Source organism: Larus michahellis, chromosome 7, assembly GCF_964199755.1.
Source record: "Larus michahellis chromosome 7, bLarMic1.1, whole genome shotgun sequence".
Taxonomy (NCBI): Eukaryota; Metazoa; Chordata; class Aves; order Charadriiformes; family Laridae; genus Larus; species Larus michahellis.
Window position 1 is genome coordinate 12,905,791 of NC_133902.1, and position 27,333 is coordinate 12,933,123.

The following is a 27,333-nucleotide window of genomic DNA, read 5'->3' on the forward strand; positions in this document are numbered from 1 at the left end:
GATACTCGCGGGTGCGGAAGGCCTCTTGCGTGTGTGGGATGACGAACCGCTCCCCCGGCTCCCCAGGCGGCAGCGGCTTGACCAGCGGGAAGGGCTTGCGGCCCAGCAGCGGCGCCATAGCGGGACGAGGCGGGGACCCAGCCGGAGCCGGCGGATCCGCGCAACGACCCCAGCGGCGGCGGGACCCAGGCAGCAGGATTGAAAAATGGCGGGAGATTCCCCTCCCCCTCCCGGGCGGGCGGCGGGCCCGGCCGCGCCGCGCGCACCCCGACCTGCCTCCCGCCCCGCAGGGGCCGCCCCCGCCCCCACGGCCCCGGCAGCCTACTGGCGGGCCGCCGCCGCTGCCGGCTTCCGATTGGCTGCGCGGCGCGCCAATCGCGCCGCCTCGCTCCGCCCGCCGGCGCGGCAAGCTGGCTTGCCCCGCGCGCGGGGTGAGAGGTCGCGTTATGTAAGTGGTAGAGAGCGCGACTCCATTTTGTCTCCCCGTTATCCGCCCGCCCCCCGCACCGCACCGCCCCGCCCCGCCCCGCCCCGCGGCGGCCAATCGGGGTGCGCGCCCCCGCCCATCCGGGTACCGCGGCGCGGGCCGCAGGCCCCGCGCCGGGCTTTGTCCTCCGCCGTCGGCTCGTGCCGCCCACCGTCTCTTAAAGGGGCAGCGGTGCGCAGGGCATTGTGGGACTGGGGAGGCTGGAGAGGAGGCCGGAGGCCCGGCCCGGCCCTGGGGCGGGTGAGAAGGGGAAGCCGCGGCTCGGGCGGTGCCGGTGAGCCAGTCCGTTAGCGCAGCCGATGCTGAGCGGCGGCCAGGGCTCATCCAAGCGGCCCTAGCACTGCGGCAGCCCGGCGCGGCTCCGGTTGGCCTACCCGCTGCGGAGGTGAGGGCCGGGGGAGGCTCCGGTGTGGAGAGGGGGTGGTTCGCGGCAGGAGGCCGTGCCGAGGTGCCCTGGGGGTGCGGTGGGAGGCCCGGGCATCCCGCGGGTGCTGCTCCTCTGAAAGGAGGAAGGACAAAGCCTTGAGAGTTGTGGTTTGGGTTTTTTTGTTTTGTTTTGTTTTGTTTTCTTTATAAGAAACTATGTATGTCACAGTTTTATATCGTCAGTGTTTACTAGGGATCGGAGAGCTCAAGCACTGCCTGCCAGAAGCAGTGAGGATTCCGCACAAGCCCAGCGGTGCTCCCTCTGACCCCTTTCTCAGTGATTAGCAGAGTAGATTTGTGCGTTAACGCAGTATGTTCTAGTGACCCTGGGTCGCTGCTGCTTCACGCACTGAGGAGAACGTCTGCTTTGTGTAGCCCTGCTGTGGCCGCCTTGTGAGGAAAAGCGTCAGCCTTGGCAAACTCGTCAGAGCTGTCTGGGATAAATTCAACTCCCCAAGCTACCCTGAAGTTAGGTACAGGTTTTGTGCAACCTAGAGTATAAATGTTATATACTTCCATTATGAATCTCCACCGAAAACACGTAAGTGCGTAAAACATACGTGTTGGAGCTGCTGCTTTATCCCAAAGGCTTCATCGAGCACTGAAGAGAGCGGGTAATGACAGCAGATGTCCCCCCAGTTCTACCCCGCCAACCGTTGTGAAAACACAGGGAGGTGTACCTGCTCCCTGGGAGTTTACCAGCAGCTGGAGCTCTACCAGGCCCTGCGTGTGGGACTTCTCCACCTCCTTGGCCAGTGAAGTCTCAGTCTCGCTGCCTTGGTGTCCTGGCCAAGCCCCTTTCCCCTAAGCATATGGGAAGGGCAGGGGAAAAGGCATGAAAAAATGTGGTAAAGCGTAATGCTGCTTCATTGAAAGTTAATCTGGCTGTTTTGAAGAGTTCCCTGACTTTCAGAGCCATGTGTATGAATGATGAGGTAGGTCATGGCCTTGCTAAATAGAAGATGACAATTTTTTGGAGGGAGATTGTTGTGGTTTAACCCCAGCCAGCAACTAAGACCACACGGCCTCTTGCTCACATCCTTCCACCACCCCCCACTTCCCTCCCAGGAGGGTGGGGAGAAGAGGGAGGAAAGGAAAGAAAAGGGGAAAAAAACTGTGGGTTGAGATAAAGACAATAGAACAATCATGGAAAAGGAAAATAATGGTGAAAGAATATACAAGACGTAAGTCACATACTGCCTGGTGAATTGGTTGCCCTGCCCAACCTGAGCAGTGATTGTGGATTTCCCCCACCCCGGCTAACCCCCATTTCTATACCAAGCATGACGTCTATAGTAGGGAATATGCTACTGGCTATTGCATTGGTCTGTCTATGCTCCTTCTAAGCTTCTATGGGAAGCTGAAAAAAGTCCTTGAATAGTATAAACATCACTTAGCTACAACTAAAACAATATGCATTATTGACATTCCTTTCGTATCAAATCTGAAAACACAACAACTGCTAGAAAGAAAATTAATTCTATCTCAGCTAAAACCAGGACAGGAATTGAGGTGGAGAAAGGTTCATGAGGAATTGGTTTTAGAGAACAACATAATTCTGTTAATTTATCATGCAGCATACAAGATTGGAAGGGGCTGCGAGTACAGAGAAGGGCCCAGGTACAGCAATTGTGGGGGGTTTCATTCAGAAGAAATAAAACAGTGCAGAATACAAACTCGTGTACTGAAAGAACTTCGAAGCTGAAAGTTCCTCGGCTGGAAATAACAGGAGGAAGAAAGTCCAGGTGCCTTTGTGGATCACAGTGTGGCTAGGGCCGTTAACACAACATGGCCATTAAAAAGCCAAATCTGAGCTGGAGTTGTTTTGGCTGCGGTATTTCTGTAAGGCAGCACATGTGGCACAGCCGTCCTCATGGCTGGAGCCCCGCTCTCGCCCCAGGCCCATGAGCTGCGAGGCCAGGCTGGGCTGGGTGCAGAGGAGCAAGGAGCCAGCCCCACAAGAGGAAACTGAAACAGCAGAGCTGGAAGTCTGCCAGATGTTGCAGCATTTACGTATGGTCAGAGAATAAGAAAATCCCTCTCTGCGTGACCCTACCTGTTCATGTTTAAATCCAGGGACTACACCATTGAACACCAAGCAGTTCCCCTGGGTAATTCAGCCACAATAATTCAACACTGTCCTGCTGGGTATCAGCGCGGTTCCTTTTGCCGCAGTGTCCTGACGAGTGCAGCACAGGGGCCCCGCAGCTCTTGCTCGTGGCTATCGGCGCCTGGTCCTGCTGCCACTGGCTTCCTTTTGCTGCTGGAGCTGTCACCCTGCCTCTGCCACGCTGGCTCCCACAGCACACTGTGGTGGTTTTGCCTCTTATGGGTGCTGTGTTTTTTCTCCGTGACTCGCTCCTGGGCTGCAGAATGGGAGCGGACTGAAGTGTCCTGCCTGAGGAGTGCAGGGTGAGAGGGGGTATCAGCCTTTGAGCTGATCTGGAGAGAAGCCTGACAGCCTGTGGGGATTTCCCTGGAGACCAAGCAGCCGCTTCCCAACACCGCCCATTGCTTTAAAAAACCTGAGCAGAGAGAGAAATAAGTGAATCCCCAAACATAACAAGAGCTCATTCTTTTCCATTTATCCATCTCCTAAACGAACCAGGCATGTATTCAATATCCCCGTCTTTCAGACCAACAGAGGCGTTCCCTTCTTGCATGATTTTCTCTTCTGAAGTCTTAGTTTCTGAGCAGGTTACTAGAAAGACAAGTTCTTTCCTCAGGAAGAGCGAGCAGATGTGAGAGACGGGGTAAATGCATCGCTCAGCTGTAAGCAGATGCTCTCTCTTCTGGTGTAAAGGGGTCGATAGCAGCAGTGGAAGTCATGCATCAGGTACACGCAGAGCACATCCACTTGCCGGTGCATCCGTGCTGCTGGAGAGTGCAGTTAACACCATTTTTCAAATGCCAGCCTCCGTATCTGTTCGGCTTATCTAACATGCTGAACCGGAGCTCCAAATGTGATCTCACTCCAGCAGCGTGCAGGCTGGGGAGGTTGTTGGAACAGATTTAGGAAGGCATTGCTGCACAGCTGCTGCTCCAGGATTGACTTTGGTTCTGGTTTTCCTGGTCTGCTTGGTAGTGACCCTGCAAGTCCTCTGGGAGCGAGAGTGCTGGTGGCTGCTGCTCGCAGCCTGAAGAGCCTGGTTTCTGGTTGGGAGCTGGTTTCTGTCTCAGCCAGTGCTCAGAGGGTGGACTCTACAGTTACTGTGAGAAGCAGATAGTATGTACTGGCGTTTCCTTTCCATATCGTGTTTGTCTCCAACACTTCACATTTCCACTGGTAGAAAATACCTGATAAAAACGTCTGCTCCCGACATTTCCCTCTGTAGACTTCTGCGCTCTGGCCCAGCCTGGAGCCTGGACTAACCCCACTGCAGACTTCCAGAGCACCTTCTGTGGGAGGCTGAGCCCCTTCCTCTGTGCTGAAGAAATGACGCTGTGCCCTGCAGCACACACTTTCAAGCAGGAGAGGAAATGCAGTGTGTTGAAGAGCCGTGCCCTGCTGACTCACAAACACATCTGGGTGTGTGTCTGTGCTCAGCACCTCAGCTCAAGCAGGAAAGTTTATTCTGGGCCCATTTCCTTTCTGAGAGCAATTGCAACGCTCATAAGGCCATCAAGCCAAACGTCCCCTCATTTTCAAGGACAACACCACCTTGTACACATCTGTACCATATGCCTAAAGTGGTGTATGGCATCTGTGCAGGGCTCAAGGAACAGATAGCCCCTCAAAGACGCTCCAAACCCCTTGTGTTGGTAGATGGTATTGCATCTCTAAGAGCCTGTGATATGTTTTTTGCAACCTTCTGGGAGCAAGCATGCACCCGGCTATGTTGCTGCATCAAGGAGCCTTCCTGGTTACTGTCACTGTAAGACAGTTGTGCTTCTCCTGATCCCTGCAGTGCCAGTTCCCCGCATCCTTAGCTGAAGTGAAGACACACCATTTCCTGGGTGTACTCTGCAGGGTATGCTTAGCAGGTGTTTTAGCTCTTCACACACTCCCAAAAGCTTTGAGATTGCATTTTATTCCCATATGAAATCACTCTGACAGCTCTCCTGTATTTTTGCTGCACTCTACAAAGTGACCTTCCTCAACCTCTTCACATCCCTGAAGCCGAGGCACGAGCAGAGCTTCCTGTGGTTCTTTTTCCATATTTGAATAACCTACGAAAACATTAATTTCTTTCAAAATTTTTCATAGTAAAATGATTCTTAGCAATCAAGGATTTTCCTTTTCCAGTTGAAGTCTTTTCACATGCCTAGCCAAAGCACTTTCCAAGTATGCAAAACTCAAACTATCTTCTAGGATGGTGTTTGATATCTCTGACTCTTAGGAAAGACTCCCTCCTGTTATCACAGCAAGGAGGATCGGGAGCCTCCTACCTGTCCACAGCCTCAGCAATTCCACCGCTGCTTCTAAAATCAGCTGTAGTGGCAGAAAACCTTTTGGATACCAGAGCCAGGAGCCTGGTGCTCGGGGGAAATCCTGCCATATCAACCCAGGGATGTGGGAGCTGGTTAACACCCTACAGGTTCCAGGTTCCTGGATAGCAGCAAACTCCGCTGCTGCACCTTCCCCCTTGCCTTCTCAGCCCTGAAATCTTCGGTGCAGGCTGCTGCTCAGCTGCCACAGCCAGCAGTTTGCAGCGTTAGTCAAACGGAGCCCTGAAGAGCAGGAGGATCTTTGCCAGCCCCCCCACTCTAGCCTCCTGATGGTGGGAGACCTCTTGCTAGTTATGAGCTTCTACAAATGATGGCATGTGCTTCCCAGAATACAGGAAAGCCTGAGATAGCCAAGAAACTATTATTACTGTTTTAATAGCTGGCAAGGGAGGACAGGAACCACATCCAGCCCAGAGAATCCCTCGGCTTAAGGTATTAGAAGGCTAAAAGGTTCTCATGGAAATTATAGCATCTCGTTGCCCTGTTCTTGCGCTTCTCTAGAGACTCATGGCAGCTATCACAGAGATGATGCTGGTGGCATAAGTAGAATCACAGAATCATAGAATATGTTGGGTTGGAAGGGACCTCTAAAGGCCATCTAGTCCAACTCCCCTGCAGTCAGCAGGGACATCTTCAACTAGATCGGGTTGCTCAGAGCCTCATCCAGCCTGGCCTTGAATGTCTCCAGGGATGGGGCCTCCACCGCCTCTCTGGGCAACCTGGGCCAGTGTCTCACCACCCTCAGTGTAAAGAACTTCTTCCTCATGTCTCATCTAAACCTGCCCTGCTCCAGTTTATAACCATTGCCCCTTGTCCTATTGCTCCATGCCCTTGCAAACAGCCCCTCCCCAGCTTTCCTGGAGCCCCTTTAGGGACTGGAAGGGGCTCTAACGTCTCCCCAGAGCCTTCTCTTCTCCAGGCTGAACCCCCCCCAGCTCTCTCAGCCTGTCCTCACAGCAGAGGGGCTCCAGCCCTCGGATCATCTTTCTGGCCTCCTCTGGTCCCACTCCAACAGGTCCATGTCCTTCTTGTGCTGAGGGCTCCAGAGCTGGACACAGTGCTCCAGGTGGGGTCTCACGAGAGCAGAGCAGAGGGGGAGAATCCCCTCTCTGGATCTGCTGGCCACGCTTCTTTTGATGCAGCCCAGGATGCGATTGGCCTTCTGGGCTTCTCGTGGTTTTGGCCAAATTGGACAATGGCCGGCGACAGATGCTTCCCCCCACAACCTCTCGTACACAGAGTGGAGGAGGAGAGATAAAGAGATTTATGAGTTTAGAAGAAACTAAACTACTTTAATGAAAGATTAATAATAAAATAAAAAGGAAATAATGAAATAGATACAGTATGTACAAAACTGTATTAAGGTCCCAGGATGACGTCACCATCAGGCACTGGGGAAGTCCCAGACTGGACTCGGCAACGGGTGGGAACTGGATTCCACAGATGGAATCAGGAACCCACAGATCAGGATCAAAGGCAGATGAACAGACAGCGTCCTCCTCAGACATCAGCCATTGAAGGAAGAGAGAGCTGACCCTTTGATCCCTCAGCTTTTACACGGAGCATGGGGCAGATGGGATGGAATACCCTGTTGGTCAATTTTTGGTCACCTGTCCTGTCCGCTCTTCCCAAAGGTGGGACCCCTCTACGTTTTTCTGATTCCAACCCTCCAATGGGGCAAATAACAAAATTTGCTGACCTTGGTTGTTATAGCAGTAAGTGTAAGCAAGAGCCTCTCTGTGTAGCCTTCCTTGGCATGAACTGTAAACATTGGTCTTATCACTCGGAGAATGAACCATTTTCGGCACAACAGGTTGTTAATTTCAGAGAGTTAGAAGAGGCCTATCTAAGAAGTAAAATTACTGAACAGAAAGTTGGTTCTGTTTTACCTCAAACCAGGACAGGGCTGCTAGGGCACATTGTTGGCTCATGTCCAGCTTTTCATCCACCTGTGCCCCCAAGTCCTTTTCCGCAGGGCTGCTCTCTATCACCTCATCCCCCAGCCTGGATGGATAACGAGGGTTGTCCCCACCCAAGTGTAGGACCTTGCACTTGGCCTTGTTGAACTTCATAAGGTTTGCTCGGGCCCACCTCTCTAGCTCGTTCAGGTCTCTCTGGATGACATCCCGTCCCTCTGGCACATCGACCGCACCACTCAGCTTGGTGTCATCAGCAAACTTGCTGAGGGTGCACTTGATTCCACTGTCTATGTCATCGATGAAGATATTGAACAGCACCGGTCCCAGTATGGATCCCTGAGAGGCACCTCTTGTCACCCCTCTCCACCTGGACATTGAGCCATTGACCACTACCCTCTCAATGCAATCATCCAGCCAGTTCCTTATCCAGCGAACAGTCCACCCACCAAATCTCTATCTCTCCAGCTTAGAGAGAAGGATGTTGTGGGGCACCATGTCAAAGGCCTTGCAGAAGTCCAGACAGATGATATCTGTTGCTCTTCTGTTGTCCACTGATGCAGTCACTCCATTGTAGAAAGCCACCAGGTTGGTCAGGCAGGACTTACCCCTGGTGAAGCCATGCTGGCTGTCTCAAATCACCTCCATGTCCTCCATGTGCCTTAGCATAGCTTCTAGGAGGATCTGTTCCATGATCTTCCCAGGCACAGAGGTGAGGTTGACAGGGCGGAAGTTCCCAGGGTCCTCCTTTCTACCCTTTTTAAAAATGGGTGCGATGTTTCCCTTTTTCCAGTCACCGGGGACTTCACCTGACTGCCATGACTTTTCAGATATCAGGGAACGTGGCTGGGCAACTACATCAGCCAGTTCCCTCAGGACTCGGGTGCATCTCATCAGGTCCCATAGACATGTGTATGTTCAGGTTCCTCAGGTGGTCACGAACCTTGTCTTCACTTACAGTGGGAGGGACTTTGTCCTGCAGGTCCCCATCTTGTGGTCCTTCAACCTGGGAGGCGTGAGGAGAGAGGATGGCAGTGAAGACCTAGGCAAAAAAGTCATTCAGAACCTCAGCCTTCTCCTCGTCTGTCATTACCAGTTTGCCATTCTTGCTCATCAGGGAGGGCATGCTTTCTTTAACCTCCCTTTTCTGGTTGACCTACCTGTAGAAGCCCTTCTTGTTATTCTCAGCATTCCTTGCCAAGTTCAGCTCCAGCCGTGCCTTGGCCTTCCTGACCTCATCCCTACATACCCGGGTAGCATGCCTATACTCTTCCCAGGACACCTGATTCTGCTTGAACTGCCTGTGCAGTTCCTTCTTGCCTTTCAGTTTGACCAGCAGGTCCCAGCTCAGCCATGTCGGTCTCTTCCCATTCTTGCTTGATTTCTTACACCTGGGGATCGAGAGCTCTTGTGCTCTATGGAAAGTGTCCTTGAAGATCTGCCAGCTCTGTTCTGCCCCCTTGTCCCTGAGGACCATTTCCCAGGGGGTCCTGTTGACTAACTCCTTGAAGAGCCGGAGGTTCGCTTTCCTGAAATTCAGGGTCCTGACTAGCCTCCTTGTCTGGCACATATCCCTCAGGACCGTGAACTCCGCCTGTGCGTGGTCACTGCAGCCCAGGCTGCCTCCAATCCTGACATCCCTGATGAACTCACTCGCATTGGTGACTATGAGGTACAGTATGGCATCCCCTCAGGTGGGGCTGTCTATTTCCTGTCTTAGGAAGTTATTGTCGAGGCACTCCAGGAACCTCCTGGGTTGTCTACAGCTCGCCATGTTACTTTTCCAGCAGATGTTGGGGTGCTTGAAATCCCCCAGCAGGATGAGAGCCTTCAGGTATGATGCTTCCTGTAGCTGGAGGAAGAAGGCTTCATCAGTAGGTTCCCCTTGATCAGGCGGCCTGCAGTAGACACCAACCACAAGGTTCACCATGTTGCCTCGGTCTCTAATTGCTACCCATAAGCTTTCAACTTCCTCTTGCCTGTTCTTTAGGGACATCTCTTCACACTCCATCCCTTCCTTAACATAGAGGGCAACACCTCTGCCCCTCCTTCCTCGCCTGTCCCTTCTGAACAGCCTGTAGCCATCGATAGCTATGCTCCAGTTGTAGGATTCATCCCACCAATCAAGTAGACCCTTGATCTGATTTAGTTCAGCTGTTCTTATGTTTGAAGGGGCCAGGCAATGAGTTGAGGAGGGAAAGTGCTCTTTATCAGTAATATATGTTAGTAACGCTCTCTGCCTTCAGGCTGTACAAAAGACCCAGCAATAGAGTGGTATTGGACTGCCTTCTCATTCCCATCCTCCCTCCCCTTCATCCAGTTACCTCCTCAAGATCCCATACCCCACTGCACCCCTTAGATGCATTGGGGTCTTCCTACCCTTCCTATCCTTCTCCACACCTGGGTGCTCATGTGTTAGCAGTTCCAGTGCTTGCCAGACAGTTTTCACGAGGGCTGTTTTTCCCTATTGCTGGCTGGGAGAAAAGATCTCCACCTCTAGATCCACCTTTGTCACACCAACCTCCTCTGGCAAGCCCTGCTTGCTGCTCTCTTTGCTCCTCTCCCGGGGCTGCTGAGAGAGGACACCCTGAAGCAGGGTCTGCACCAGCCTCCAGGCTTCTGCCCGCCTTCTGGGCTGCATGACAACATCTGCCAGGGCAGCAGGGACTTTGTGGCTGTACTTCACTTCTTTCAAAACCTCTCGCAGCTCAGCCTGTCTGTCCTGACAAGAGGCTCAGTGCAGGAAGAAGATGGGTTTGGAAATGAGAGTTGAGAAGATCCCATAGGGAAACCAAGGGCATGAAGTCTGAAGGTGAAGAAAAAGGCATCTTGTCCTCGGTGCAGACCTGGGTGTCTGTGGTGGGAAGCAGCTGTGCCTGGGGGCTCGGAACAGTGTGGTCTGCTGACCACGAAATGGCACCAGCTTGCCATTCTTGGCCTGACAAAAGCCAAAAGGTTTTACTTTTTGGTCATGCGCAGGAGGGCCACATGGGAACCAATGCACTGTGGCAAGTTCATATTTCATGCAGAAGTGTCCCTAAATACCTGTGAAATCCAAGAGCAGATTGTGATGCACATAGAGACAGACCGTCGTCTCCAGTTACTGCTTCTGTTTTTTGCATCTTCTAACCTGGGAGGACTTCTCTGCCCATCACAGCACTTTTACTTTAGCTTTTTCTTTCACGTGCCCTACTTGTATTAGAACGAAGGGAAGGAAGATCTGTCTGATATGTGTCCTTTGGCAGCAAGTGGGCCGCTGGCAGTCCCAACAGTCCAGCTCCCCGCGAAGGATGGGGAAGGGAATCTGTGATCTGGGACAAGGACTGTGAGTTAAGACCGTTGAGCATTAGACGTTCTGCACCCACATGGTGCACATGTCATCTGAGGGTCACAAAGCCCATGGTGAAGGTATGTCCTGGAAAGCCCTATATTTTGGTGTGCTAAGAATCCATGTGTCTGTCTGGAGGAACTGGCACCTACTGGGTGATGTGGGTTCTCCTCCCTTGGTCAGAGATAACTTTACACCAGCTCAGCTATGTCACCTGCAAGCTAGCAGGGAGAGGTGGCTGTGCTTGATACGCAGAAGCATATTTAGGGTTGTTTCTGTCTTGCATTCTGGTTCTCTAGTCCCGTGGGTCCCAAGCAGGCTTGTTCTGGTGTCCTCCCCAAGTGACATCCCTGTGTTGCTGGTTTTCTGCTGCCAGAGGCGCAGGGCTTTGGGTGGTACTGACCATTGCATGGCAGGAATTGTGCTTTGCTACAACCCCGCATAGCTAAAGCTTGACTGTCCATGTGGAAAAAGGGAAGTTTAGTCCTGTTTGTACCATCACTTCCCAGGAGAGATGCCCTAGAGCCCCCAGAGCTCACTGAATTTCCCTTCCTATTCACAAATTCCATGTTGCAGCTCCTTGCAAGGATCCCGCTGGAAATGGCCAGCATCCTCATGGATGGCCCCAATGGCCTCATTTTCGCTGAGGGTGGTGAGCCCCTGGCCCAGGTTGCCCAGAGAAGCTGTGGCTGCCCCAGCCCTGGAGGGGTTCAAGGCCAGGTTGGACGGGGCTTGGAGCAACCTGGTCTGGTGGGCCCTGGGCGGCACTGGGTGGGCTTTAAGGTCCCTTCCAACCCAAGCGATTCTGTGATTCTGTGATTCTATGATTCTATGCACTTGGGCTGCTGCTTTTTCTGGGCTTTGGCATTTTTTTGCAGACATGGTGTGGAGCTGCCCTGGCACTAGCACATCACCAGGAGGGCAGGCGAGTTTCTTACCCAGCTCTTCTTGCTCCCTGACAGTCATCAGCGTGGCAGGGCCGGCTTGTACTGCTGATGCTCTGCAGTTTTCCAGCCAGCACCATAAATCTGCAGGTCTCTGAGCTCTTGACAGCTATTGAGTTAATTAAAGTTTGCACTCTCCCTTTGGACTGAATGAACAAAAACCCATTTTGGTTTGATGGAGATCTCTTCAGTGGTGCTCAGTTATAGCCTGGTTCTCAGGAGCACAAAGGCCTTTTCCCATCACTTTGGTGGTATGAAAGGACCCTAGTGTGTATGTAACTCACTGCTAACTTCCCTGGGTGTAATGCAGAAGGTGATTAATCAGATATATTGCTGTTTTAAACTGCTGTGGGTACTCCCTCATTGAGTTTTCCCATCTCTTTTCTCATGCTGTGTCCCAGCTGTAACCCAAGATACCAGGAGACATCAACGTTATGTTCCTACAGATATGTATAACATGGAAGACTTTATCAGTTCTTAAATATAAATATGCAGCTTTTGTGTTTGACAAATCTTCATGTCTCTGTGGAAAAACAGGAGCAGGACTAAGCTGATTTTGATATTTTCATGGCATTCCCAGTCACTTTTGGTCCTCAGTGATCCCTTTTATGTGTAAATTACGTATTGGTTAAATCCTGAAGCTGTCCCAAAATGTGGTTGAAGCTTATTAAGAAATGGTGTTTACTTCGATATAAGTTACAACAGCTCATAAGAGCCGACCCAAGGCAAAGCTCAGGTTTCTGTCCTGTCTCCAGCCCTGGGAGCCACGGTCCACTCTGAAGCCCACTTCTTGTCCGCGTCGCTCTCCTAACCCCTGCCCCTCTGCTCCTTGGCCTTTTCCGCTTGCTGTCTGCAGGGCACACGGATGCTCGTGTCAGCAGCTTGCCCAGGAGGGGTCGGCACGAGTGGATGCGTGAACTGGAAGCAGCTCTGCTCCTGAGCGACAGAGACGACGGCGGCGCTCATTTCTGCGGCAGACACGAGAGTATCTGGATCTGGCACTTAATATTTGTCAGGTTGTAAATGTAATTACCGGATTATTATCATGTATTTACCAGATTGCTTTATTAGAAGAAGGATTACATCATTTCTGCTGGTGGAGTAATACAAGCATTTCAGTTCACAGGGCGTTTGTTTGTTTGAGGGTTGGTAATGGTAGAATCAGAGAGGTTTGGGCTTTGAGTACCCCTGTAACACATCAGTTAACATACTGAACATAGTGTTTGGTGGTGTACAGATTTTGTACAGCATTTTAGACGATCGTTTGACGGGCAGGAGATAGTGGTAATACCATAACGTGAGGATGAAGTTAATAACAGAATAAGAGTGCCTACCAATGGATGCAGCTGCAAATGCATCCCTCTCTCTCTCCCTACGTGATGCAATGTCAAGATCCAGCAGTATGCTCAGGGAGAGAAGATATTTTCCTGACAACCGAAATCAGCTGCACCCTGGACGCTTTTTCCAAGGCGCTGGAGAGAGCCGGGGTGCGCAGATGGCTGCCAGGCCTCGCGTGGCCATGGCTGCTGAGGAGCACAAAGCTCATCTCATGTTTATTTTCCTGTGCAAGTGCCGTGTTGTGCAGCAAGAAATGACTTCACAAGGTCACTTAATAGGAGAAATGCAGTCACAGAGTAGGTGTTTAACTGGCTTCTCTGACAGCCTGCACAGCTCTGCTGGAGACAGTCTCTCTTTCTGCTGCGTTGCTACACTGGTATCTTTAACCTGGCTTCTACATTTGGGCTAAATTTGGGCTTGTCCTTCCCACACAAAAAGGCACACCGGTGTCCTGGTGTGCTTGGCTTAGTCTCAGCCCGATCACCTCCAAGTTTCCCCGTGGGATCAGAGCCTGCTCCAGTGGTGCGTCCTCTGCCTGGCTCTGTCCTGACAAATGCCCTTCCTTGACCCTCATTTCTCAGGCGGTTCCTTGTCTCCTGCTGTGGTGCTGCCAAAACTGCCCCTCATCATCCTGCCGGGTGCGTGGCAGGGGCAGGACCCACCAGGCTCCCCAGCTTCCCACTGCCATCCTACCACACCGAGCAACCGGCGATGGGGGGGAGCACCCAGCTGTCCTAAACGATTCTCTGGGGCTCCATAGTTTTTCTATTCCGCGTAAGCCTCTTCCCCTAATTTCCGCACACACGTATAGACCATAAAATTAATCCTGAAGTATCTAAAGCTTTATTATGGCCATGCTTGTTCTTATTTACTGCTGCTACCGGAATGAAGATTTAATGCCGTAAATCTAGGGGTGAGTTTAAGAACGGCTGTTGAGCATTCACATTACTTCTGTGAGATGCTGGAGGAGTTCTTTCCAAAGCACAGGCCACTCACAGACAGTGAAAAAAGCATTGCGTGGCGCTTCCCATAAAGCTCAGCTCCATTACATGTAATTTTGTCAGACCTTAAACTGCTTGGGCTGAAATTCCCTGTAGCTCATACCTGCCTCTCTGGGCTGCAGGAGGTGGCGGGGAGGAGAGGGAAAACTGGAGTCTAATGGGAAGAGGAGGGCCCTGGGACTTTGGGGGGCAGGTCCAGACCTGGGGAGCAGGTTGGGGGGGGGGGCGGAGGGGAGGTGGGTCACCAGAGGCAGGGCAGGGGGCCGTGCGGAGGGATGGGGGGTGAGCCGCCTGTCTCCCGTGTGGCCAGCATGGGACCATGCGCGTGTCCCTCCAGGTCTCTGAGGCACGGCAACCCTCTGGCACCAGTGCAGGATCATCTGGTGAAGGTCTGGTTTCCCCCATTCTTTTTTTAGCCTGACAAAAGTCGTGCAAAAAACGAAGGTGCCATGGGATGGTGGGGGGTGTTGGTTCAGGCCCGATTGGTTCTCCAGGGACTTTCAATACACAACAGCCTGCTAATTTTTGCATTAGAGCCAAACTGCATCACCCAGTGGTGGGAATTATGTTCTGCTTGATGCACAGGTTAAACACGGGCTGGCCACAGACCCTGGAGTTTCTACCGACGCTGCTTTTGAAGTACCCAAAGGTTAGGTTTGTCTTCATGGGCAGTACCTGCCATCGCAGCGCCTTCTCAGCCACGTCTCTGAGTTAGTCTGGGATGGTTTTCCGGGGCTGTTGCACACCAAGTTTCCCAGCTGCCCAGGAGATGGCAGTCCTGCATTTGGACAATGTGTCCACACCGTCCCCAGACGGCACTAGAGATTTCCTGAAGAGCGGTTTGAGGCTCGAAAGGACACCCAAGTTGTAGGCCATGTGTTTGGTTCCGTTGGGAAGGAGAGGGCTGTCCTTGCAGTCACTCATGGAGAGTTCCGTTCTGTGAGATACTGAAACTGGGGCGGTGCACCATCAGCTATGAGGACAGTCTGTGCCCAGAAGACAAGTGTTCCTGGGTACGTGTTAATGGTGTGAACCTCAGCAATGGGACAGTGTTGCTGTCGAGGAGGTACCACCACAGACAACCTGAAGATGGGAGGTCCGTGTGGCTTCAGTTCCTCCAAGTTTGAAGTCTTTAATTGCACCCAGATGAAAACTTATCAGGATTATTTTCAGGGTAGAAACAGAACTTTGTAGTGGAAAATGCTGTCACAATGCTCTGCTCAGCACTCCAAAATGTGATGGTTGCAGAGCCATAAACCCCTCTGGGAAATGAAACCTCTTCATCCCTTTTCTCTTTAAAATCACATAAGCAATTCTAAAAATCCCCCTGTTGAAATTCGGTCCTTTAGTAGATGCTTTGTAGTCTTTATTCTTGAAACTTTGCAAATGTTTATGGTTATATAATACTGTACTGAAGTTGTCAGTTATTTCTTGGCCACTTTTCTACTGAAGGGTGGAAAACTTTGTTGGTCTTCAAACTTTTGAACCCTAAGAGCTTATTTTCAGATGCTTCTTTGTGAATGTAAGAGACTGGTGCCTTAACATCAAAGCCTCTAGATGCCATCTCAGCATGTACACGTACCCCAAAACCTCCTCAGATGCTGTAGAAAACCCTTTCAGCACGAAACCTTCACATTAGTTGGGGAATTTATTTGTTATCTCGTGATTCCTTTGCAAACTTAGGACAAGAAGGCAGCCTGCTCTGCTGCCCCGCCAGTTCTTCCTTTGATGCCTGTCTCAGGCTGAAGGCTGTTTAAGAACCGCTGTCAGGCTGTCTTGAAGTTGAAAGATGTGCATATAGGAAAGAGAAGTGTTTGGGCTTATTTGAAACAGCCTTCAACTCCTGTAAATCCCTGGTGGAACTAAGGGGATTTATCTGAGAAAATGAGTTGAATACAAGGAGGAGATAAAGCTGCCTCTCAGAGGATGTTCTCTGATTTTCCCTTTTCAGAAACAAAAGCAGGAGATTTACAAGTCTGGTACATGTGTGTTTGGAGAGGGAGTTTGAGGAGGTGGTGACCCAGAGGAGCAAGGAGCCTGTGAGTGGTGGGAGAGGTGACATGTGGGTCTCGCCGTGCTGGCCGCGCCACTGGTCTGGCTCGTGGCCAGGCTGTGTAGAGCAGGGGCTTGTGCCCCAGCTTGCCTGGCCTGAGGGCACCTGGGGAGATGCCACACTGGTGACATTCCTGGCAGCTTCCAAACACACACTTTGACTCAAAGATGTTTGACCTGCTGGTTTGCAAAGCCCTTCTTTGGGTCACTTACTCCCTCTCTTGATGGACCTTTAATTGCGCAGGATCCCTGGCACAGCGCCCTGCTGATCTATCAGCTGTCCTTGGGATCTGCGCATGAAAACTGTTTCCTCTTGTGTTCCTACACCTTGAGGAATGATGTTTCTCAGTCAGCTCCCATGACTATTCAGACCTCCCAGTTACCCCGTCCTGCTCTTCCAGGCTGGTTGGCAGCACCATGGCCCTGCAGCAGTAAAGCTGGTGCATCCTCTACTGCCACTGCTTTCCTGGGTGACTGCGGCTTGGACCGAGGACGCTAGCCCAGCTTGGGCCTGTGAGCACCTCCCAGATGGAGCCCTTGATGCTTGCATTGTAACTGCGGGTTGCTGCAGAAGGCCCTGCTGGTCTGTGAGTCCCGGGTCTTGCAAATGGATGTTGCACCTTGCTGAACCAGGGGTTTGATGGAATGAAACGCATGCACAGGAGTAAGGGGGAGCGCAAGGACCCAAACAGCTCTGCTGATGGAAAGTCCTACAGCTGCTCTGAGACCTTGTTTCTGTGCAGGACTTTGCTTAACCGTGTGCTGGTGTAAAATTGGTCTTTCTCTGGTTCATGCCTCAGCTGCGTGAAATTGGAGGACATTTGGGTCCTTGTGGGGCCACATCCCACAGGCAGCTGAGGCTGCTGTGGGTTTCTTTCAGAAGGGGACTTCAGTCCTTGTCTGTGAGTCTCTTTTCTCCTCCTTTCTCCTGCCTTGTGACTCTCTGCAAGGAAGACTTTTGGTTTTGGAGAGGATTCATGGACTAGCAGAAGTCAACCCTGCCCCAAGTGCTCCAAAGTCAGGACGAGCCTGAGTTATGATCCGAAATGTGACTTTGACCATGTGGGTCATTACGTGCTTCTCCCCTGCACCCCAGGTAGCTGTCAGGAACCAAAATCATGGCTCACCCTGCACCCCAGTGCCTGACGGACCACACAGTACCAGGCTCAGTGCCAGCTCCCCGGGCATCGTGCAGGCAGGAGCCACCATAAATAACGCAGGACACAGCCCCTGGGTGGGTGGCCGACAGAGGCTGCCACTCTGCTGTCCCCACTGATGCTCCCCGGAGGGTGACGTGGGCCCCCGCGGTGCTGTGCAGTTGGAGCTGCAGGCAGCCGATGGCCTCGTGGCTTTCAGATGAAAAGGCGAGAGCTGGTTAATCCTGGAGCCAGAAGAGCCACAAAGAGGGGACTTCAGGGAGGATTTAGTTAGCAGTGGCCCAGATACATCAAACTATCTCCTGCATAAAGCGATATCCCATTAGTGCTCCTCTTTGTGCAACACAGCTTACGTTACTTATCCTATTAGATGACTGACGCTGCTTTGATATATTCCAAGAAGACTGTGCTAAACTTTCTGTCACAGTTTTCCCCAACTGGTTTCAGTCAATCACCTCCAACGGTGATGGCCGCCTGCCTGGTGGTGCGGTGACGTCTGTGTCCCTGCCTGGCAGGCGGGATTCCGGTGGAGTGGGCAGAGCAGCACCTGATGATCTCACAGGGGTCCGGCTGCGGAAAAACCCTGACCCCACTGCGTGCCACCGTTGACACAGGGCTGCCAGGGGAGGTCACCAAACAGCGCCAGCATTGCTAACCCTCTCCCAGTGTGGCAGCAAGCGCTGCCTGGCTCCTCGCTCCTAGCACATGGGACGGGTGCAGATCCCATGGAAACAACCACAGATGCTCTTTCTCTTTGCTGCTAATGGCAAGGCGTCCCCCAGGTGTGCCAGTGTCACCCCTCCTTTTCAGGCTCCAACCTGGAGTTAATCCAGCTGGACTCTAGTTTCTTTCCAACATCAGTGAGCTGTTGAACTGGACCAAAAGGCTTCGGCTTTACTTGGTACCTGCAAGCCCGGAGCATGTTTTTGGGCTGGCAGTTGTGCTAAAGCAGGAGGGACTGTCAACAGCCGTCCCTCTGAACAGGCATGTGCTGGGGGCAGCACCCTCCCTGGTACCAAAGTGCCAGTCCTTGGGTATCATTTTGAGGGCAACGGCAGTAGATGGCCATCCCAGGTGCAAATATGCATACTTAAGTATATTCAGTGCCATTTCATGCAAACCCCGCTCAACAGCTCAACCCCAACCTTCCCAAATGCCTGGCCAGGGAATATCTGCTCACAGCTGAGCGTCACCAAGGGGAAACCCAGCCTTGGTGTCAGCCACAGCTGTGGGGCCTCTTTTGTACCCATGTGGAAAAGAAGTAGGGAGCTGTGGCCACCCCTGCGCCTGGAGGTGGCCTTTGCACCCAACCACAGCACCTTTCCTTTGGCACCCAAGGGTCTCTTTGAGAAGAGGTCCTTTCCGCTCTCTTTGCTTATCCCTACTTGCTGTGGCCTCAAAGAAGCACTTTTTATAAGCTGGGGAGTGGACAGGGAAGCTCCTCTGAATGCACTGTTTCCATGACCGAGGAATTGAGAGGGGCAAGGAGACCCCCATCCTAGGGCCAAGTCACGCAGCTCTCACTGTAGCACTCGGCATTGGCCAAGAGGAGACAATGTCAAGCCGCTATTTAATCGATTTTCCCTTTGGGGGAAAGTTTGGTGACCCCAGCGTAGAGGCAGGGCCTCTTCCTGGCATGGTGTCCCTGCACCTGCTGAGGAATTGCTTCAGGTTCCCCAGGAGCCAGAGCCTCTCCTAGGCCACCCGTCACCTCTGTCTTACTGCAGGACCATGGGGCCGGTCCATGGCGCTGCTGAAACCATCCTGAGGCAAGGGCCAGCTTGGTGGGGACCTGCAGGCTCCTGAGATGTGGGAACCAGGACGGGGCAGTAACTGCTGCAGCTGGGGCTTGGCTGAGCCCTGCCAAGCCTGTAGCCCTAGCCAAATTATTAGGAGAGGGTAAAAAGAAAAGTCACTTTGCTGCCTAATACCTGTGAAGGTATTTCATGAGACAAGTAGCCTTGACCTCAAAATACTTCCTATCTGCGGGCAGAGGGGAGAGGATGCTGTAATCGAGGGTTGTAGCTCTGTAAAGCAAATGATGTTCTGCTGAACTGATAAAACCTGGCATCCACGTTGCTGTGGGGCTGCACATGCTGTGAGTGCATATGAAAATTCACTGGCTTGAAAGTAAAAGGGTGTTAGTAGTGCCTCTTTGGAGGCTGGCCCCAGGAGATATGAAGACATCTGTATCATCTTATTTCTTCCGTCCTTGGGTTTGGAATGTAAAGGATTTGTCTGGTGAGCTGGATTTTACCAATAATGCTGGCAAATTCAAATGTCCTTGTGTCTCATCCCTGTGAACCCAGCTCCCCGCGGTGACCTTGTGCGCGCTGTGCCGAGGGCGATGCTCACGGACCTGGCCAGGAGACGGCTCGGCCCCGTGTGGGGAGAGTGCAGCCGATGTGCAGGTGCTGGGGACACTGGGGAGGTACCAAACCTCAGCACAACTGTTATGCATGGATATAAGGGCGAAAAAGGGATGCAATTAAATAACTTGGCTAACATTTTTAATTTTAACTCCAATAAAATTCCTCCTGAACAGCTCTTGTCACATTCAGTCTGGTGCCAATGCCACCTTCCAAAAGCCCTGTTCAAACCTGTCTCTGCTAAAGACTGACCGTGTTATCTGTGTCTACACACTGCAAACTCCTTGAGCCTGTTTTCTCTGAGGACTTGCAGTATTTGCAGTGCACAAAGTGATGATGAGATCAGCCATGACCTGCCCTACCTGCAAGGTGGCTCCTAACAATCCCAGCCAGGCTGAAATTGCATGGACACGGAGTCCCCAAGGCGGACCAGGGACTCTCCCTCCTCATCAGGGAAGATCAAGCGCTAAATCATCACAGCGGTTTAAATGAACGGTGTGGAGGTACCACGGTACCACCGTAAAAGCACTTAATTTCATTCTTGTCTTGCTAATCTGTTCATCCACAGCAAGAAAACTCAGGTTTTGAAAGATGGGAAGTAAAGAGCAGCATCCCTTGCGTCCCTGGACCCACTGCAGCCGTTTGCAGAGCAGGCTCCCAGGTTTCGGCTCTCCGGCATCTGGCAGCAGCAGATGGCATCACTGCACAACACGTCTGCTCTCGCCAGCAGCCATGAAGCCATTCAGAGGATTATATTTTTTGGTCCATGTTTGCTAGCTTCATGGTTTCACCCCAGCCGGCAGCCAGAACCGAGCAGCGACTCGCTCGCTCCCCCAGTTTAGATGGCGGAGAGAACTGGAAAAGTAAGAAAAAAACTCATGGGTTGAGATAAAGACAGTTGAATAAGTAAAGCAAAAGCCGCACACACAAGCAAAGCAAAACAAGGAATTCATTTGCCACTTCCCGTGGGCAGGAAGGTGTTGGGCTGTCTCCAGGAAAGCCGGGCTCCATCATGTGTAACGGTGACTTGGGAAGACAAATGCCATCACTCCAAATGTCCCCCCCCTTCCTCCTTCTTCCCCAGCTTTATACACTGAGTATAACGTCCCATGGCATGGAACATCCTTCTGGTCAGTTGGGGTCAGCTGTCCCAGACGCGTCCCCTCCCAACTCCTGGTGCCCCCCAGCCCGCTCACTGGTGGGGTGGGGTGAGGAGCAGAAAAGGCCTTGAGAGCTCAGCAACAACTAAAACCACCGGTGCACTACCAACAGTATTTCTCATCCCAAATCCAAAACGCAGCACTGTATCAGCTGCTGGTAAAAGTGCTAACTCTATCCCAACCGACACCATGACAGCTAGCCGTTAAATCCCTTCTTTTTAAGCAATTTCTTTCTCGATGACAAGTTGGTCATTGTCCAACTGACATTGGTCCAGTGCTTATGCATATCTGTTTTCCTTTTCACTCCTGTGCCAGTCAATGGTCCCATTGTGTCTTGAGAGCGTTTAGGAGGAAATTGGGACGTTGCAGGCAGGTGACGTGGTTATATTGTGCCTGCCGTGTCCCACGTTGTCCGTTGGGCTCACAGGGGGACAGAAGACATGCTCTGAGGGGAGAGAGGAACTACCCCAACACAGGAAGGTGCTGTGCTGGCTTACCAGGGGGACAAGATGAGGCTTCTGCTTGTGGTGGGAGACCCTGGGGTCAGCTCTGGTGTGTCGGGAAGTCTGATTTCTGGTAGCTGGTGCTCAGGGGGTCCCACCAGCCTCGCAGGTCCCCTGGCCCCAGAGAGCCTTGGGAAGGGGCTCAGCCTCTTGACAACGGTGAGATGTTTCTGTCTTGTCGTTCAGAGCAGGAGCACTTTGCACAAGGTCCCTCGGCCCATTCCTGCCCCCAGCTGCCACTGGGGCTGCAGGGTCAGGTTTTCTGCCAGATGGGTGTCCGCATTGCTCCCCGTGGCATTCCTGATCACTGCTGGGTGCCTATTCTCTCCCTGCAGAGCACCACGGTCACGACCAGCAGGGGTGGGACGTGCTGCAGGAGCCTTGTTCACATGACGAGGCTTAAACCGCATGGGATAGGGATTAGGACAGTGCAAGGGCTAGTGGTGACCTTGGATTTTTAGTAGGGGAAGAGACAGTGGCCTCCTGGTTTAATGGCCAGATGCAACTCTGGGATTTCTGCATGGAAGCAGAAAGTCCGCCCAGGCTGGGAAAAGAAAGGCTGAGAGCGTCCCAGCCTTTGCTGACCATCTTTCTTTGCTTTGTACACGGTGGATTTTAATTAATCCCACATTTCAGAGCACCAACAGTCGCTGGCAGGGGTCAGGAAGACCCTTTTCACCTGCTCCATCCCCTCTGCAGGCAGATTTGGGGTCAGGAGGCAGTTTCCCACAGCAGGTGGTTGTTACCGGCTTGCTCTGCTCGGCAGCAAATGCCAGCCCAGGTGCTGGCTGCTGCTGGAGGGTGCAGGAGAGCATCAGCGTCCTCCTGCTCACTCTGCCCTACACCAGTGTTCCGTCACCTTGGTGGTCTCATTTATACCGGTGTGGGGATGGTCCCTGCACAGGTGAACCCTTTGGGGTTCAGCAGTGCCTGCGTGGGTCCCAACAACAAGGGTGGGAAGAGGGACACATTGGCCTCTGGCTCCATCTGACAGGGGAAGGGGAAAGCAAAATCCTTGTAACGGGCCTGGATGAAAGGAAATGGAAGTGGATCAGCCGGTGTAACATCTCCCAGAGGCAGGGGCTACCCTTTCACTGCTCAAAATCCTGGAAGAGCCTCAAATTCCCCAGCAGTGTCAGAGGAAAGGACGAGAGAGCTGGAGCTCCTGCGTGAGCACAGGCAGCGGCAGGGGCAGAGCAAACTGGCCAAGCAGTGGAAGGAAAGGATGACAGTCAGAGGAAAGATCACCAAACTTGTGGAAAACCAAATGCAAAAGCACCTGGCTTCTGGATTAGGTTTCAGCAAGCAGCGAAGTGTTCATAAATGGCGCTTTTTGATATCTTCACCTGCAGGCATTGAAGCCATTGAAACCAAAAAGGAGGAAGAGGTTTCTGCATCAATGAGGTGGAAACCCAAGGCCCCTTTCTCCTGGGGAACGTGGAGATAAAGTTTATCAGCTCTTATAAGAATTTCTTTCTTGTCCATACTCAAATGATATTTGAGATCAATCTTGCCAACACATTAATATTTGCTTTACACAAACTTAATCCTTTTTTATAATGCTAGAAATAGGCACCGAAAGTGACACATTCATCGCAGTAAAATTTTATCTGTGTGCACAGGTACATGGCAGCATAAAATTTCGCGATTTCTTTACTCAGGATGTGCTTTGAGATTTCTTCTGGGAAAAGAAAACAGTGCTCACACCTTCACAGCTGTGAGACAAATATTTCCCATCTTGCAGATGCTCCAGAGGCCAATAAGGAAAAGAAAGAAGTCAAGGAGGGGAAGGTAGAAATATCTGCTTAGAAACAAATGTCCATAAAACCAGTGGAGAACAGCTTGCTAGTAGCATGCAGCAGCTGTTCGATAGGTGCACACTGACACAAAGGGGTCCCAGTGTTGGGAGCTAGAGCTGCCCGTCTCCTGCTCGCTGCTCAGGCCGCCCCTGCCCTGTGCCTGCGCCCTGGGGGGGCAGGGGAGGCTGCTGGGGGCTGCTTTGTGTCGACACCGGGGCAGCTCCACGCTGCCGTGGAGCCGCTCAGCCACGTCTGGGTGGGCTGCGCTGCCAGGAGGTGCAGGGGAGGTCTGCGAGCGCAGGTCCACCCCAGCAGTGGTCAACAGCTGTGGGCCCACGGTGTCTGTTCGGAGCTCTGAAAGAGCATCCTCTGCTCGGCGATACCCGGCCTCGCGCGTCAGGCACCCCTGACTTCTCAGGCAGGAATCCTCTGAGCTTAGCATGTCTTTGCGGCCACCTTGGGGGCCTCAGCTGTGGCGTTTATATGGACCTGTCATGAAACAGAAATGCTGGGAATGTGACAACATCCCATCCCTCCCCGGGGAATGGTCCGAGTGTCACATCTCTGCAGAAATGAGTTATGAGGGAAAATGTTTTTGAAACATCCTGTAGCAGGCATGGTATGTGGGGACAAAAATCACCAACTTTCTTGATTTGCTTGTTAACTCTTTTGGAAATCCTGTTTATCTCCATTTGCTCTGCTCCAATGTCTGAGCTGCAAGTTAGTGCCCAAGAGTAACTCTGGAAGAGTCTTGGGGTAACCTGGACTTCTCTGTGCAAAAATACAACTCGTGTTTCACCTCCACGTTCTTCTCAGCCTTGCTGGGGAAAGCCCCTCCTGTCCCGAAACTCTTGCTCTCTCAGTAGGTGACATTTTGCAGCTGCTGAAATTATTCAGTCATTTTTCAAATGTGAGACTTTGGAAAATGTTTTTCTTTTTGCAGTATTTTTTTGCAACCATAGCTCAAAGCTGGCTTGGGCAAAAACTGGCATTTGTCACCGTAGGTTGTGCTGTGGATAGCAGGGGCCTCGCACGGTGGTGGCTGGTGGCACGTGGCTGCCTTGTGCAGCAGACATGCTGCGGACCCCACAGTTTCTGTGCTCTCAGTTGCAAGAGGCAGGAGATATTCTCAGCACCAGATGCTCCCTGAGACTTAGACAGAAATAGTCTCGTGTTTCAACTGGTCCGGTCTCTTTAGCTCCATTCCTGACATGAGCCCCGGACATGACAAGCTGGACAGTTGCCACCATTGCTTGGTTCTGCTTCGTGCCCCCAACTGCTATTGAGCCATGCAGCGCATTTGCTCCAGAAGAAAGCAGGGACATCCCTGGGCTCTTCCATGGTGCTGGTTTGCTTCATCCAGCTCCTGTCCACGTCGGCAGGGATTCAGCAGGAGGGACACCAGGCCCTCTTCAGCTGTGCAAAGAGCGGGGCTGCATCTCCAGGGTCGTGCCCTGACAGGAGGGAGCTTAGCAAACGTCTCCAAACTCCCGTTGGTGGCATATCAAGAAAACGTCCTGCTTGACACATGGGAAGTGTCCGGATGCCTTTGTTGCTCCTGGGCTGTATTTGCTCAGGTCCTGATAAGGGCTCTTATCAGACCTTATCAAGGTCTCTGCAAACAGGGTCTACCCAAATGTCCATTGAGGTTACAGCCCTATTACCAGCAGCTCATTAACACGCCCCGACACAAGAACGGGACGGGACCAGCAGCAGCGGTGTCAGCTGCACTCCTCCCCTGGCACAGTGCGGCTATAAATCTTGTGACTCAAAGCGTATCTGCAGTAACTTTCTGAACTTCCAAGTGTCCCGTTGGAGTCAGCATGGGTGAGTGTGAGCGTGGGGAGCAGGGCAGGGTGGGTTCCCTGGCCTGTGGACCCTCAGAAGCAGCGCTGGTGGAGGGGGGTGTTGAGAGCCTTTCCCCTAGCAGAGCCATACATTTGCTCCTGTGGACGGAGGACTTCCACAGAGGCAGGAGATGACACAGGGCACAAAGCAGGGACAGACTCAAGGTCCATGCTGCTTCTCCCAGGGCAAGGGAGGAGGTTTGAGAGGGATGGAGCCCCCAACACAAGAAGGACATATATCTGTTGGAGCAGGGTCAGAGCAGGCTATGAGGATGCTCAGAGGAGCCCCTCTGCTGTGAGGACAGGCTGAGAGAGTTGTGGGGGTTCAGCCTGGAGAAGAGAAGGCTCCGGGGAGACCTCAGAGCCCCTTCCAGTCCCCAAAGGGGCTCCAGGAAAGCTGGGGAGGGACTCTGGATCAGGGAGGGGAGCCATGGGACGAGGGGGAATGGTTTTAAACTGGAAGAGAGGAGATTGAGATGAGATGTGAGGAAGAAATTCTTGTCTGTGAGGGTGGTGAGCCCTTGGCCCAGGTTTCCCAGAGAAGCTGTGGCTGCCCCATCCCTGGAGAGGTTCAAGGCCAGGTTGGACGGGGCTTGGAGCAACCTGGTCTGGTGGGAGGTGTCCCTGCCCAGGGCAGGGGGTGGCACTGGATGACCTTTAAGGTCCCTTCCAACTCAAGTTGGAAATGCGGGTCCCTGGGTCTGCCCTCAGCGCAGCTCTCTGGATAACATTAGGGCAGAGGAGAGCTCTGGAGGGGTCAGGTGGAGGGGGAGAGGGAACCTGTGTGCTGCCCTGTCCCAGAGAGCGGGGAGCAGAGGACGGTCAGACCAGCGCTGAGTCCTACTCGATGGGTGCAGACCTGCTGGCTGTCCTGCAGACCCGGTCACTGCACTGCTCCGGCTGGAGGGACAGGGGATCTCTGCACCTCGCGTCGCTGTGAACGCAGTGGGGAGAGCTTCAGTGAGGCTCAGGGTCCAGGCAAAGCGAGGGGAGGTCTCTGCAAACAGGGTCTACCCAGGGCTGTGCTCAGGAGGAGGAGAGCAAAAACCTACCAAGGGAAGGTCAGAGTGTCCTTTCCCCATGCAAACGGGTCAGTGGGGGCAGAGAAGATGTTGAACACAGAAAAACATTGGAGCTACTCATCTCCTTGTAGTACCCCTTTATCCCAGCAGAGCAGGGATGGTTCAGAGGAAAGGATGGGTTCATGTCTAGCAGATTGTCACTGCACTTTGATTCTAGCCCAGCAGAGGCATAAATCTAAGTGTAAATGTGTTAAAAATGTAAGATTGAATTTAGTGGTATATCAAAAGTGTAGGTTTCCAATTGCTACCAAAGGTAGCACATTGTGGGGTGTTCAAAATAGAGGAACCATTGGAAAAATCATCCCTTTCCAGAAGTTTTACAATCCAACACTGCTGTAACCCCCAGAGGTGCAGCAGCGATGCCATCTTTAAACGAACGCTCAGATTTTAATCTTGGGATAACTATTATTATAATTAAGTTGAATAACATTATTGTTTTTAATTGATTACAGCATGTTTTTTTTTTCCTTTGGATTTTCCAGAATATAGTGGAAAGTCTGAAAAAATACCATCTAACTGTTTAGTGAGATGGAGGGGCAGAAAATATTCTGCAAGGTTTCTGTTGAAGTTTGTACTTAAAGATAAACACTTTGGTCAAGTTTCTTGTGATTGCTTGATTTTGCTCCCCAAATTTCCTGGGCACCTTGGGTTCTGGTACGAATCTTGGGGACAAGAAGGAGTCCAGCTACAAGGTTCATGTCAGAAAGGTGACCCCGTGCCATCCTCACAGTTTTGGGGTGACTTGCAGCTGTTTCACCTTACTGCCGCTCCTTCCCCGTTGCATGTTTTGCCCTGACAGTGGGATGCTCTGTTTGACTCTCATCTTGTCCCTTCCTCCTCCAGCTGCCTGGTGTGCTCCCCTCCTGCTCCTTGCCTGTGTGTTGGCCCTGCCTGCCCCACATCTCACCAGGACCGTCCGAAGAGAGTCTCCCTTCGATCAACCGGTCTTGAATAACACCAAGTCTGCTCGGAACATGTTAGTGAACGGTGGGTACATGGAAGGTCTCCATCTCTGCCAGCAGGACACGGCTAGGACCACCCCAGAGCGGGCTGTCAGGGAGGGCATCTTCCAAACCCCTTCCAACCCAAGGGTCAGCAGAGCCCCAGCATCCCTCAAGAGAGATACATGCCCCAACATGAGTCAAACCCCCTTCCTCAAATATCTGGTGAGTGCAGGCGTGGGACCTTGCAGTCACGGGCCTTTCTGCTCATGTGTAGATGTGGAGAAGTCCAGGGGGTTTGCTCTGATCCTCTCCCAATGCCAAGGCCGTCCCTCCCCACACATCCCCTGCCCCGCGGGAGGACGGTAGGGACAGTCAGTGGGAAAGATGCAGAAGAAAAAAAGGGTTCTCCTGCCACCAGCATCCCCAGCTGTTTTTCTTGTCCCATGGCTAAGAACTAGAGAAGTGGTCTTCTCCCGTACAATACCCTTGTCTGAGGGTACTTCACCAGACAGCACTGTTCCCTGTCTCACC

At 52.3% G+C, this 27,333-nt stretch overlaps 2 protein-coding genes across 5 annotated transcripts in view; one reads left to right on the forward strand and one right to left on the reverse strand.

Annotated features, from left to right (window-relative positions):
- The window catches only part of BAZ1B (bromodomain adjacent to zinc finger domain 1B), a 52,209-nt gene extending 51,920 nt beyond the window's left edge, over nt 1-289 (reverse strand). The window contains exon 1 of the mRNA XM_074593725.1: nt 6-289. Within this exon, the coding sequence (XP_074449826.1) occupies nt 6-118 (113 nt within the window). The 5' untranslated portion in view covers nt 119-289. The remainder of the gene's footprint in view (nt 1-5) is intronic.
- A 152-nt stretch (nt 290-441) lies between these two features.
- Nucleotides 442-27,333, forward strand: part of LOC141746704 (fibrinogen-like protein 1-like protein) — a 28,611-nt gene continuing 1,719 nt past the window's right edge. Inside the window, exons 1-3 of one of the 4 annotated variants that reach the window (XM_074595692.1) lie at nt 570-872; nt 12,407-12,566; nt 26,702-26,845. In XM_074595692.1, the coding sequence (XP_074451793.1) occupies nt 26,833-26,845 (13 nt within the window). In that variant the 5' untranslated portion in view covers nt 570-872; nt 12,407-12,566; nt 26,702-26,832. Of the gene's footprint in view, nt 873-12,406; nt 12,567-26,701; nt 26,846-27,333 lie in introns of all 4 variants that reach the window. The other 3 variants (XM_074595693.1, XM_074595694.1, XM_074595691.1) reach the window with 3 other exon arrangements.